Below are 14911 nucleotides of genomic sequence, written 5' to 3' on the forward strand. Positions count from 1 at the left end.
TTCTTCTTTGTTATAGAAGAATATCACTAAGCCTCCCGCGTAAGTAAACTATCCCTAGTGAAGTTACGAGAAACTCTTTCAAGATACCTTTTTGAAAATTAAGGTAAATACCTCTTCCTCAAGATTGCGGTGCGATAGGAACCAAGATCCATCTCCAGAGCCCACAGTCTTCAGTATGTGCCATCCAAGAGAGAATTTTACGATCCGTCTTTTGCTAGACTAACAAAGTCATTCTCTCTCTCTGTATCCGCGACAAGAGTATCAGATTCTGTAATCACGCCCAAAGTTTGATTATCCTCACGATCGGCAAGGCGTGTAAGCTTGAGTAGAAATTTATTTGTATAGTATTTTTTTTGCAGAAACGACTACGAGGGTGAAGATTCATGGTTTGCTTTGTGCAAGCCTGGACAATGCTTTGTACCGCTTCAATGCGGGAGGCTGACTGTTAATTTGTCTTCGAGTATATCAATTCTGAAAAATCGACTAGTCCCAAGTGACGACGATCAGGACCTTTGAAGGAGATTTTGGACGAAGCTTTACCACTTTGATGAATATTAATTGCTGCTTTCGCATTCTTGATCGGCTCTGCCGGATTATCAAAGTGTTCGAGCTAGTGGTTGATTTCGCTTAAAGATATAACTTACATTTCATTTCGCTAGAAGAGTGATATGGTATAATCTTTATACGAGCGCTAACCTCAGGCGTCTTCCGAAGGTTCAATCCAGCTAGCAATCTTGTACAAAGATTGCTCTTGACAGAAAGAGGCACGCCCAAAAAGCCTTGAGGACCGAGCTTTTTTAATGTGATTGGTCACGGGGCGCAATGATTAGTGATAAGGGCTCATATAAAAATCTTTTAGTTGTAGTGAAGCCGAGATAATCTCTTGTGATTATCTATCACAGCCGGGTCAAAGTCTCGGTTTACTTGTGTATCAAAATTCTCTACTGTATTAGTGAATATGTGTATAAGAGGTTGCGAGCGGTTCGAATATACATGGCAATCTTCGGTAATTAGTGATTTGTTAGGGTATAATCCCGCAAAGGCAAGCAAATAAATATGTTTGCAATAGGAAAAAAATTGAGCCTGTACGCAATCCCAATCAGATTCTAAATGTTTACGTATAAGAGATTCTCACTCATAAATAGTATGTTGATATACAAGAGGAACCTTACTTATAATGGGCAAGTATTTTGCTTTTGAACTTTGATATGAATATAGTATTAGGTTATTTAACTTTTGAACAAAATGCAGATTATTCACTGGAATTACAAAGAAACCTTCAATTAAGGAAGAGGCAACAGATAAAATGTGATTCACTTGAGGTTACAGGTTCAAATTATGATGAGAACAAAGGAAATGAATGTACTGAGGCATATTTCCGATTTTATTTCATTCTCTTTGTGTACCCTCACAATGTTACACTGTACTTGAATCTTCCGGCTTGTGGGTTTCAGTTTCATTGCAATCTAGCTTTTTCTAGGGAGTGATCTAGCAATGAGAGAGTAAATAGTAATCAGCAAGGAAATTTCGATGCAAAGCACCGCCCTTCCATCAGGGAACCCCAATGCTGAGCTGTAAACTCTGAAAAGATGACCACATGTATGACTATCTAGTTCTCTCATACCTAAGTATTTGTACGAATTATTTCCATTGCGGGGGAAATTCTGCTTAAATATGACAAGATATCGTGGCGAAATCAGGATACGACTTTTGATCCTCTGCTTCGTGACATATTTTACCTCATAGCATATCAAATGTTATTCCTTTCTCCGATGACTTGAAATAGGATTCTGAAGTAGCATCATCATCTTTTCTGATCGAAAACAGGATTTCACACCATCTCTCAACATTCGCGGATAACCTGATTTTGTTCTGTCCAAAGTCTTTTCTCGCCTCTTTGATGATTGTGGATATTCTCACAGTAATTTGATAAGCTCGGAAAGTTCCCCTATACTTCAGAGCTAATAAAGCAAGATTGTTAAACCACGAGTGACTCAGATCGATTTATGATTTCCGACAGAAACCAATAGGCCTCAAGATATGCAAGCTTACTGACTACCCAGCTAATACGTTTTCGTTAAGGAGGAATGTAAAATTCTCAAGCAACATACGTGGATCTAAAACTTTGATTTAGCTTTTTACTTATCAGGAATGAGCTAAGAGCATCGGAGGAAGTCATCACTCTTTTAGTATACCATAGCAATGCACAAGGGACAGTCACATGAAACTCGATATTCTTGCTTGTTCTACTCAAACACAAGGCCTCTTTTGATACAGAGAAGTGACAGAGTCCTTGAGGATTTGAATCTACCCGGTATTAGAAGTTGCATACGTACCATTGCACCTATCAACTTCGTGAGCACATGGAGCTGGAACCATTCTGTGATTGTAGGATTTGCACAAGGTTACATAATATGTAGAAGGGCGACTCACTCATAAAATGTGTGACTTTCCTCGTGATATGACGAGGATTATGGTATATTCCACTGCTAGCTCTGATAAAACTCGTACCTACCGTCCAATAAAGTCAAAATTTGCATCGTCAGCTCCGCCCAGGGCAGAACCCGTTTCGAAAAATCCCATTCTTCAAGTTGTAGATACAGCAAAACCCAACATGTATCGACGCCTTTAATATGTTTTCACGGAGTTCATAAGGCAAAAGACTCGACCGATATACATTCTTCTGACATTGTCAAATCTCCAGGTATCTCAAGATCTCTTACTTGGATGTTCAAAAGTATGTGCTTCTATGATTCAGACTCTATAGACACCAGTAGATCAAGAAGTGACTTATTCAATTCTTGAAATCTTGGATGGAATTCGAGCTAACTCATTCATTTAACTTTTTGCATCCAAGATCTGATGATCTGATATCTTCCCATCCAACGCCTAACTTTTTGACGAGAGAAAGAGAGTTCATCGTATTTGGAAAAAGACATCATAGTATCAGTATGCCGAAAGTTTGTACAATTCATGAAAACTTGTTGATGTCATGGACATACCAAATCCTGATGCTTTTGACGCGCTATTTCATTCGATTATGCTGTAGACAAAGTGAGTAGTAGCCGAAACTCAACGAGAATTGTGGTATAAGAAGTGTCATAGACGGCGAGAAATATCACAGTGATATACCACATCAAAACTATATTTGTTTCATAAAATCAGATTTCTCTCCCAATCTTTCTCCACACAGCACCTTCCGACAAATATGTGCCTCAAGACTTTCGTGAAAGATAACTTGGATTACGAATTCAAGGAAGACCAATTGCTCACAGAAGCACTTATAACGAGTGGAGTTGTTTCGGGAGCAGATTCGATTGTCGAGCAGCAGGGCAATAGAAGACTCGCCCTGATTGGAGATGCCCTGATACGTCTTGAACTGGTGCACACCAAATATTTAGAGGGCGCCAAACTCGGTAAGAACTAGATTCGCGAATGTGAGCGATGGCTGACCATATATCAGCAACATCTCAAAGATGCGTTTCGAAGAACGCTTCGAATCACAACCTTGGAGTCATCGGTCAGCGAAACGGCTTGGTGGACCAAATGGTTCTCCCAGCTTGTCAGCCAAAGCCAAGCGAATATACTGTTGCAACAACAGTCGAGGCTTTGATCGGAGCTATCTGGTTAGACTCGGAGAGGGATTTTGACTTGATTGGCCGTGCTATCAGAGCATTACACATTGAGTAAGCATAGCGGTCGACATTGATTCGAGATGACAATGTACTCAGGTGTACTGCGTACCATAACACACATTTCCAATACTTTCTTTATGATATCAAATAGATCTTCATAAGCTATCATGTATTCTTAATTCAGAATCAACTTCATCAATGCTTCTGGCGAGAGTTGAAATCCTCCGAGTGACAACTCCACAAATCTAAGATCCTTCACAATTTCTGAATAACTACCCTTTATCCATAATAATCTTTGAATCTGGGATCTCTGTGCGTTGCAGTATTGAGCAGAGAGAAATAGGCATTTTCTGTGTTTCTTTCTTCCACTAGTTGCTGACCAAGCTCTCATTCTGTGCGTATATGTAAGCATTCTCCGGCAGAAGAAGTGAGATGGTGAGATGAATTGAAGGCTTTCATGTTGATTGTACTTTATTTGGGGGTTTTTTTGGCTTGGAGGGGATGGGAATGTATTAGGCAAGATAGATAGAATAGGCGTGGAAAATTTAGAGGTAGATTGTATCGCGGAGTCCATAACAACAGCCAAGAAGGCAGTCCTTCTGCTGGAGGGGGCAAATATGAGGTACTGGGACTAAAAGAGGAGACGCTGCGAGGGTTTTGAAGCATTTGAAAGGGGTAAATTCTCGTATGGTAGGGGAGCGAGTGAGAGAGGTTGCCCGGAGATTGATTGGGAGATGGATGAGTTTACTCGAGTCTATCAACCTCAATGTGTCATTCAAGATATGCTCCTTATCAGCCCGAGATCACAACACCCAAAAGATTCACATCACCCAAGAAAGAATCCCACAGTTCTCCAATCCTCAATATCCAATAAATCAGCCCTTCCCTCCTCCCCCCTCAACAATTTTCCGCTTCTAACAATAATACAAATGCGTATGCTTTTCCTCATTCTCCTCTCCCAGACAGAGAAAGCTCTTCACTAGAAGCCATTTCCTTCCATCATTCAATCCTCCCATCATTTTCCCTCTCCAACTTCTCAGCATTCGACCCACTCAGGACTATCAGCTACAACCTATTCAGTATTGTATCCACGATCCATAATCCACCAGGCCATTACGGTATAAGGTGAAAGATCAAGATTTTATAGGATGGTTGTACACATACACAGTCACCTACTTACTCCATCTATTGTGTTCCAGATTTTCGCTATGAATCATTCACCCACTCACCATACATATCCCTCATTTTTCCATCTCCTCAGGTACCCTCTATTCTTTTCATCTCGTTCCTTCATTATTAATAGTATCACCAAATCCCAAATCTCATCTTATCTCAAGAATACACATTACAAACTTAACACACAATAAATCAGTCAAATATAAAACTGTAAGAGAACGCACACGGAAGGAATATTTATGTCTGTTCCAGATCCCTTGTCTAAAGGACGCTCATCCCTGCAAGCCTCAGGTAGGTACCTATCTATCCCTCGAATCTCAAGTTCAAGGTATCCATTGTTCTGTCCTTCCATCCTTTGAATGCTATGCTATGCTCTATTCTACCCTACCCTGCCATAGCCTACCCGATACCCGACCTTCCAATTAACAATGAATAGCATAATCTGCAAAGTGATCCATCAATCCTGTTATCACACCCAGCAAATCCATCCTATTCCGCGTGGAAAATATACCCCCACGAAAAAAAACCTATATAATCCATCCGCTAGTCCATCGTGCATGTCATATTATATCATGACTATGCTAGCCAGCTAGACCCTCATTGAGCTATACCCGTCCATCCAGCCATCCTGTTACTTAGTATCCTCCATACAAATGAGATGAAAAGAAGTCCTTCCCAAGAAGCAAGCAACGCACGCTATGCAATAAAAAAAACAATAATCCCATCGCAATGCAAGAAGATGTAGACTTCTCAACTTATAGATCTAACCTTGAAGTTTTTCTAAACAACCTCTTAGTACCTCCAACCTTATCCATCTCGCCCAGACTTTGTCTATGACCGCCCTTACGTCTCTCTTTCTCCTTCTCCGTACTTGCCAGCATGACTTTCTCCTTCATACCTTCAACCCATTCAAGATCTTTCTGATCCAATTCCTTTTGTTTACCTCTTGGTCCAGCAAGACCTAATGAAGTATCGTCTTCATTCCAATCCAATCTTGATGAACTTCTAGACACTGCTGATTGAGGGGTCTGATTGGTATCTGCTTCACGTTGAACTTCAGCAAATGGTGTAGCTGGAAGAGGAGGCACCGCATCAGAAGAAGAGAATGTAGATTTTCTCGTTTTGCGAACACCAAGAGATGATTTGGGTCGATCAACGGCAGTTGATGGACGAACACTCATCGCAGATGCAGAACGTGGACCGGGTGTGTTACGACCAGGTCCAGGCGTGGTACGTCCATTATCACGAACAGTAGAACCACCAGATGGAATACGTGATGGTAAATCTTGAACCTCAACTTTATCGGTATCAACTGGCGCTCTTCGTCCATGATGACTTGCGTATTCTTTGAGATATTCTCCAAGATCTGCCCAACCACCTCCAACACGTACCATGACTCTCTCACCATTTTCACCCACTAAGCGAACAAAAAGCTTAATTGGCTTTTCACCACTTGACCTAGATAAATGATAAACTTTAATCTCTGGATTACCGTTCTGAGGTCTGTGACGCGGAGTGCCACTCTTTGCATACGCAGGAGCGAGGGTAAATGATGGAGTTGGGGCACGTAAGCTGCCAATTGAAGATTGCGAACGAACTGCAGGCATTGAGGGAGTAACCGAGCGACGAGTCTTCCGAGGACGAATTCCTTTAGTATCTGACTTTTCTTCTGGTTCGGAGCGAAGCCGAATATGTGCTGGAATTGATTGAAGTAAAGAACTAATTTGTTGTTGCATTTGGTCATCGCTGTTGTTGCTGACGGGCGAGGCAGGGATAGATTCGAGAGCATTGCCACTAGGAAAAAAAGAAGAATCGGGTGTGGAGATTAGGTGGGAGAAATCGGGACTTTCGAGAAGTTGAGGAGGGCGACGTAGAGCTTTGGTTGGAGCTCCTGGTGGAGAACCAGGTGGAGTGTTGTCATATTTCTGAAGATCATGTGACCATTTTCGTGGAAGGGGAGAATCTTCAAATGTTACTGTAGATGCTCCATCAGAGTCATGATCGACAGGACTTGGACTAGCCTCTGGAGTCATTTTAGATTCGCAACGGTCCGAGAGTGAATCATCTGAAGCATCGACAATTATGGAAGGTCTGCGTGCTCCCATCTGTGCATCTAAAATGTCGAATTCCATCCCGTCAGGACTGAGCCTTTGAGCACTTTCTGAAGCACCATCACTGCTCGCTATTGTAGGATTTTGAGACGCGCTAGATAAAAATGCTGGTGCCTTTACATTCTGGCCTTTCACATGACCAATTTGTGCCGATTCGAGGGATGTAGAAGAAATGCCCAGCTGTTTCGCTAAAGCAATGCTAGAAGCTGGCGCATTCAAGAGGGAATTCTTCTTGGGAGAAGTAATTGAATCCTTGGAAGAGAATAATCCCCGTTCCATTCCGATGATATGTGGTGAGCTCGAACTACGCAATCTTGGCAGTCTAGATTCTGTAGGGGACTTCATCGTTGGACTGGGAAATGTATCAATAATCGCCGATGATGGTCGTATAGAAATTCTTGGAGCTGTAACGTGTAGATCATGACTCGAGGCTTGTGGTGATTCGTCATTCGAAATGGTACGTCTCAATGCATTTGCGAAAGTATGTCCGCATTTGGGAACTTTGGTGAAGCTCCTGACGCTAGACGAACGAGTTAATGGGGTGCGTGAAAGCGCACTGATGCCAACTTGTTGTAAGTGATGAGAATCTAATAATGGAGAGGGTGTTTGAGGAGGAGATGGGCTTTTCGAAATTGAAGTTTGCGTAGCTTCGCGATCTGGAACTTGAGCAGCGCATGGATTTGGTGTTTTCGCTGGTGTTGACAACAATCCATGGGAGATCCCAATAGACTCCGTTTGAAGGGGAGTCGTGGGCTCCACTTCGTGACTATTCACGTTCCCTCCCATTGGGTCATTTTCAGTCGCAGATGTTGATAGAGCTCTAGCATCTTCTGCCCGCGCCGCATCAATTGCGGCCTGTTTAGTCGCAATTGCGGCCAATTCTCCATCTGTAATTTTACGATCTGCTGAAACGACCCATTCGCCATAATCCCGTTCGAGGTTTTCCATCCTGTCTAACCAGCTATCGGGTAAGGTATCCATCCTGCCTTCTAAAGTATCTAGCATGTAATCTAGATCTCTTCCAAGAATCGTAACTTTGGCCTGTAAAACATTTTTCATGACTTCGAAAGTTTGGCGAGAAAGAACCATATCTCCCATTCCATCAGAACCAGTAGCATTTGTCCCTGCCATCTTTATAGCCTGCCATCCCGAAAGTAACGCCATCTCCGCATCATCCAACCCCAGTAACAAAGGCGGCACTCTTCGAAGTACAGATAGACGAATACCCCATATATCCAATAAACGCGTCAATTTGGCCAAATTCGGTAATGCCTGCAATACCGTGGCTGTCACTAAAGCTGTGAAATCATCCATCATCGTATACGAGGCAAGGAAAGCCGGCATGGCAATAGTAGAAGAGGAAGGCCGAGAATTCGCAGAGAAGTGTGTATCTAAGACCCGTCGTTTGATTTCTTCCACCTTCAAATCATCCATACCTTCTCCAATTTCTTCTATCCGATACTCATATCGTACAACCTGGTCGAATAAAAGACTCCCACAATATTGCGGCTCTGTATCTTCTTCATTCTGTTGTTCCGTTTCATCATCCGACTTTGGTAGTGACACTTTTATTTTCCTCGAAGAGACAGGAGCTTCGAATCCTGCTGATCCCCCAGTTGTGGGCCATGGCCAATCTGATAATTCATCCAACCATTCTTGTACCTTCTTGGATGCTAACGTTGCTCGTATGCCAAATGCTCGATCCGCAGGAGAAGCAGCTTCTATGCTCGTCTTCAGTTTTCCTGTGGGTGTAGTGAAAGCTTGCAGGGTTGTGGTGGGAGTGAGGTCGGATAGGAGGTCATCGGCAATATGTGATCGACTGGAAGATCTATTTGGGGATCTTGTTCTCGAGGCAGATCTTGGGTGTAGCATTGGAGGAGCAAGCCTCGAGGTAGAAGGAGTCACAACTGCGGTACTCTCCATGTTTGATTATGTTTTTCTGATTAGAGGAGGATTAATTTAATGAGGAAATCGCAGGCGCATTGCTCACAAGAGACCTTAAAAGAGTGATGGTCTACAAGCATAAGCAAGGTTGAAACATAATAGTTTTGGGGATAAAGAGAAGGTGAAAGGTAATGCAAGCTGTTTCGAGTGACGCCCTGTTACAGGCTTCGTAGTTCGTCGTTCAAGGCGGTTGCTTGCATGATTTTGTTTAGGGTGGGTCGTTGTACACAAGTTGTCTTGAACACCGCACCTTGCAGAAGGGACTAGACGAGACGATGTTCTTAATTCTGTGATCTCGTTCTTTCTTTGGGTGGGTGTGGAGAATTCTTGGATCTTGTATCTTGGAAGTTTTGAGTTTTTGCTTTTGCTTTTGCTTTTGCTTTTTCTTCTTCTTCTTCTTCTTCTTCTTCTTCTTCTTCTTTTTCCCCCTTTCAATTGTTCTCTGTGAACGAATGGAGATGAATGGAGATGAATAGAGATGGAGCTCTCGGAAAGCGGATCGATTCAAGGAATACGATAAAGAGTGTAACGAGTATAATAGATTGGTGGTGAGAGCATAGGGAATGATTGATAGGTAGGAGGTAGGTTGAGTTTAATGTAGGAGCAAGGAATAAAGAGGAGACAATGGAGACGAATGGAATAAAATAAAAAAGAGGATAGATAGTTATTAGCAAATAGTAAATAGGGAATACACAAGTTGATAGGAAAAAGAAATGATAGTAGTAGTAGAAGAGTGATCGTATTGTATGTGTTTGAGAGAGATTGGCTCAAGATTGAGTAAAATCTGTAAAATTGGTAAATTGGTAAATTGGTAAAATCTGTAAAATTGATAAAATTATAAAATTATACAATTATGAAATTGATACTTTGACGCTACTACTGACGCTAATATTGACGCTAATTAATACCCAAGTACTAATATCCAATTTAATCTGGATATGGTCGATCCGATTTTCATGGGACCTTTTTTTTTTTTGGTTTGTTTTTTGTGAGGTTTAAGTGTGGAATAAAAGATGGTTGATTAGAATGATGCTAAGGGCCAAGATATTAGCACTGGCTTAGCTAATCTGAGCTAGATTAATTTAGTATATATATATAATTAAAAGTATAACAAATATTGTAATTGAAAAGATACTTTGCTTTAAAGCAAAATATATCTAGTTTTGATTTTCATTTTCAAGTATATATGAATCTATTTATTGAAAATTTTAATTAATTTTGTTGAAATTCTTTTATTTAATACTTATTGATTCTACTTTACTTTTCTTTTTAAATATCAAATCAAATATTTGTTTATTTCTTTTTCTCCTTTTTTATATAAAACTTGTTTTTGTAGAATTCTTTTCAAAATCAATTCAGGATTTTATAGAATCTTTTGTACAAAAGAGTAATAAAAGAAATCTTGTATAGGATTTAGCATAGGTTTAAGATATATAATATTAATAATTGAATGTATCTTTATAGATTTAGATAACTCGATTCGATAAGTTAAATATCCAATCTTTTTTAGGACTTTGAATAAATCTGTGAATTGCTATTCGATTTTTGTATTTCTGTTTACAATATTAGGTATATTATATTCTCGATATAATTATAAAGAAATATAATCCCTAATTTTAAAGAATATAGATTTATATTATTAATTGAAATAATATTTTATAAATATAACTATAAACTTAATTATATTGATTATTTCAATTATTATAGATTTATATTTAGTATTATTTATAAACTTTATTAGGTATATTTTAATTATTTGTTTTATTATAGGTTTGGATCTAGTTCTTTAGGGTGATATCTTTGTTAACTCTATAATTGCTTTTATTGTAATATTGAATAACTCTTTAATTCTAAATCCATATATTATTATAGTAATAATAACATTTGTATCTTAAAATATAGAATTTGATAAAACTATAGATAAATATGGTAACACTATTAACTATTATGAATTATTATTTAAAATATTAAAATAATATCAAAAAACAATCTCTATTATTTAATTAGTATATTTATTACTTTTATTTGTTTATAAATGCTAAACTATATTAAATAACAATTTAATATTTAATAAATTCATAATCCCTTTCTATACCTCAAAAACAAACTTTTTATTTTAATTGAAAATAATTGTATAAGATACTCTCTATAATATTAAAAGTAAATATTGAATTAGGGAATTTCCTTATTAAATTATAATTCAAATATTTCTTTTAAGAATCAAAGTGATTGTTTTGAAAAGCTTATCTATAATTAATAAAGTACAGTCAAATAAATCCAATATTGATCTAAATAAAACTAAAATGAAATCAATAGATATTATATAAAAGATATATAAAGAAATTAGAATAGATTATAGTAATCTATAAGGCTAATATCAGAAAATTAATAACACTCTATATTAATAGTAATAATAAAAGAAAAATCAAAGCTTTTTAAATATATTAAAAATATAAAAACTAGAAGAAATCTTTTTGTAAATATAATTATAATTTGAATATCCTAATTGATTATATATATAATTGAATATTTCGTTTTCTAAAGATACAAGCATTATTAGTCTTTTTATGAATATATTATATCAGATTTTGCATATAAAATATCTTATTTCATTTTGAAAGGCAGTTTTGCAGTATTAACTCCTAATTTCTCATTTTTCTTGATTTATTTAATCAATTTGGTGTATCATGGATTTAATATATATACCTACTTAAGTTTCTATAATCAAATCTTTTCAATTTATAGAATTACTATAGAATAGATTATAATTTCTAATATCCTATAATTATAATTTTGTTCTATCTAGATTGATTTCTGCTTATTTGTTTTCTTTTTAATAATATAAAATTGCAATAAGGTATTTAGCATAATATTGAAATGTTTAAGCTTATATTATATCTCGAGATAGAATCGGGAAAGATATTCGGAATTTTGCAGATAACAAGGATTCAATCGAATTAAGGAAGATATGTTTATAGAAGTTTGAGTGGCAATTTGAATACTTGCAGAATGATTTGTATATATTATTATCGGAAATTTTGATAATTTGATTAAATACTGAATTCTTGAAATTATTTAGTATAAACCTACAATCTCTAATTTAATTGGCTAATAATTGGATTCGATGGATGTGATAAATTAAAAAAGAAATATGATTAGTATAATAAACTTCTGAGTTAACGGATTGACTATAGAATAATAGATTATACTATCAACTTTTTTTTTGGATATATTTGTATTAATATATAATCTTTTCTTAGAATTGAAATAATATAAGATTGAAGATTTCTTAAAGACAAATTGCAATTTGTTAAATAAATCCCTTTTTTTAGTAATAATATTTTTGAATTTCAAAATTACCATTGAGTTTTTTCTTTTGGTTTTTGTAATAGTATTTTTATTATAAATATACAATAAATGATTCAGTTTACTTTTTCTTTTTTGTAATACTATTAATAATTTTGTATAATATGGAATGTATTATTATAGATAATTAATAAGATTGAGGTAGTATTCAAATTATTTCAAAAATCGAGGGAAAATTAAAGTTTAAATAATGGAGAGTTTATTTTCTATTGATACAAGACTAAATATATCTATCCTTTAATTAAGTAATATAATAAAAGGATAGGCTAAAAAGCATTTCTTAAAATTCAAAATAATATTTATATTTTTTAGTTGTAAAAAAACTTATTGAAAATGTTTTAAATAATCCTCAAATATATAGTTAAAAATAACAATATTATTAATATAAGCTTTCACAAACTCTCTTTCCAATTTAAGAATAGTATTAATACATTTCTGAATATAAACTAATGAATTTCTAAACCCTATTATTATATAAGTAAATATTTCTTAATTGTAATAAAATAATATAGTAAGGTATTTCTAATAATCCTTTTTGATATACTATTAATAAAAAAAGCTAGTATAATTAATAATGGATATAAAAGAATATTTAGTTATAGTTATAATAATATCGGTCTATGTAGAGATTGAATATATATTAGGAATAACAATCTAATTTAATATATAAATATCTATAACAACCCTATCTTTTCTTGATATAACTCCTTTTTTATTGATTACCTTCTTTTATATATAAAATACTAGAAAACTAAAAGGAATTGGTTTTATTATTTATTTGAAGCGATTTTGTTTATAAAGTTTATTATAAGTTTTGTTTATAAGAATCTAATCTTTTTGATTTATAAAATAAACCTTTACCTTATTTGATCTGAATTTCTCTTTCCAGTTTTCGTATAAATCGATCTCTATCTCTTTATTCTTTAATATATTTACAAAATCTTTTCAATTTTCTTAAATTATATAATTGTTTATTACTAGATCCTTTAATTATTGTTTTTGTATTTTATTTCTATAAATTGTAATTCTATTTAATAGAATAACCTTTTGTTTAATAAATTCTAAATCAATTATATTTATATAGTTTAGAATATTATTTATACTATTAATTGTTTACAAGACTATAATTGTTACAATTGTAAGCAATCCCTTAGCTAAAAAGCGTTTTTTGGATTCAAATATAATAGCTAGTATTTGAGCAAAATGATAAATATCAATCTCATCTATAATTATTATCGCTTAAGCATCAAATTCTACAATATTCTCGAGTTTTAGATTTTTGTAAACTATTATTTTTTTGTCTATAAGGTTTTCAATTATAATAGAATTGAATTTATTAGATACTAAATATAAAAAGAATATGAAATTCCTTTGTTGTAAAGATTTATAAATTATATTATAAATTGGAAAAGACAATTCATTACCCTTTTTGCTTATAATTAATACAAATACTTAAGAGTGAAATGGAATAATAACTTTGTTTATAATATAAACTAGGATTTTTCTTTCAGCCTTCTTCAATTGTATTACAATCTTAATTTACAAACCTATACATTAAGATAAAGTTAAGATTCCGTTATCTAAATCAATAATTTATTCTTTTAGAATAATAATATTATTACCCAATAGGACTTTGGTATTCAATATATCTATGATATAGATTTTATAATAGAAATAAATTATAATATTATTAATTACTAGTAAATAGAAATCCAAATTTATAAATTGGCTTATATTATATCTTTAAAAACCCAGATTATAAATATTTATAGTTTTATTTATAATATGAATCTTTATAGTAGGATATATTTCGAATAAGAAAAATCGATTAATTAAATTTATACTACAACTTGTATCGAGGCAGACTATATATACTTTGTTTTAAGGATTACCTAATAACACTTTAATCTTAATATATCTTTAGTCTCTGAATATATAACCTAATAATAATTTACTTATTCTAGCTATAGAACGAACTACTTAAAGTTGATATTGAATTAAGGATAGTTCTCTAGATTTAATTAATATAATATTTCGTTCAAGTCGATTAATGAGTTATAAGAGATAAAGTAAAGTAGCTTTTGAAATATTATTGATCTTAGATTTCACTGAATATTTCGCTGATTTATATTTTTTATATTAATCTCTGAAGTGAATATATAATTTATTTCTAATATAAAATATCTTTTAGCAATTGTAGTATTGATATTTAGTTTTATTAATCTTGATATCTCGGAATATTGTAAGATTATTTGATTTATATTTGAAATCAATATTTAAAGGGGTAAGCCTTGATTTCTGATTTCCTTTGTCAAATTGAAAACTCTTGATATTGTTTTGATATACATTATTGAATTTTATATCAATTGACATCTTAGCTTTCAAAGATTTAAATAATATTAAAACAGAATCTTGAATAAAGTGAATATACTATATATCCATCTTTTTGTTATAAATATTAAAATCAGTATTTGACTCTTCATAATTGTTTTTCAATTTTTGATAATAAATTTGATTATATATATAATTGTTATAATCTTCTACTATTTCATTTGTAATAACAGCTTTCTCTATTTCATTCTCCTTAATGTTATAGATTCTTGTTCTATCAGTTTTCTAATCCCATTTGGAATTCTGCTTCTAATATAATTTCCTATTTGATAAAAATATGTTTTACCT

The 14911-nt window shown here is 34.3% G+C and overlaps 2 protein-coding genes across 2 annotated transcripts; one reads left to right on the forward strand and one right to left on the reverse strand.

The window, feature by feature from the left end:
* Positions 1-3208: 3208 nt before the first annotated feature.
* EAE97_008289 (uncharacterized protein) lies at positions 3209-3690 on the forward strand (the record flags this gene model as incomplete). Its single annotated transcript, XM_038878803.1, has 2 exons — positions 3209-3416; positions 3464-3690. The coding sequence occupies 2 exons, from the start codon at positions 3209-3211 to the stop codon at positions 3688-3690; spliced, it is 435 nt and encodes a 144-aa protein (XP_038730483.1).
* Positions 3691-5566: 1876 nt separating this feature from the next.
* Positions 5567-8845, reverse strand: EAE97_008290 (uncharacterized protein; the record flags this gene model as incomplete). Its single annotated transcript, XM_038878804.1, has 1 exon — positions 5567-8845. One exon carries the CDS (start codon positions 8843-8845, stop codon positions 5567-5569), a length of 3279 nt encoding a protein of 1092 aa, XP_038730484.1.
* Between the last annotated feature and the right edge of the window lie 6066 nt (positions 8846-14911).

Source organism: Botrytis byssoidea (assembly GCF_014898295.1).
Source record: "Botrytis byssoidea strain MUCL 94 chromosome Unknown BBYS_017, whole genome shotgun sequence".
NCBI lineage: Eukaryota > Fungi > Ascomycota > Leotiomycetes > Helotiales > Sclerotiniaceae > Botrytis > Botrytis byssoidea.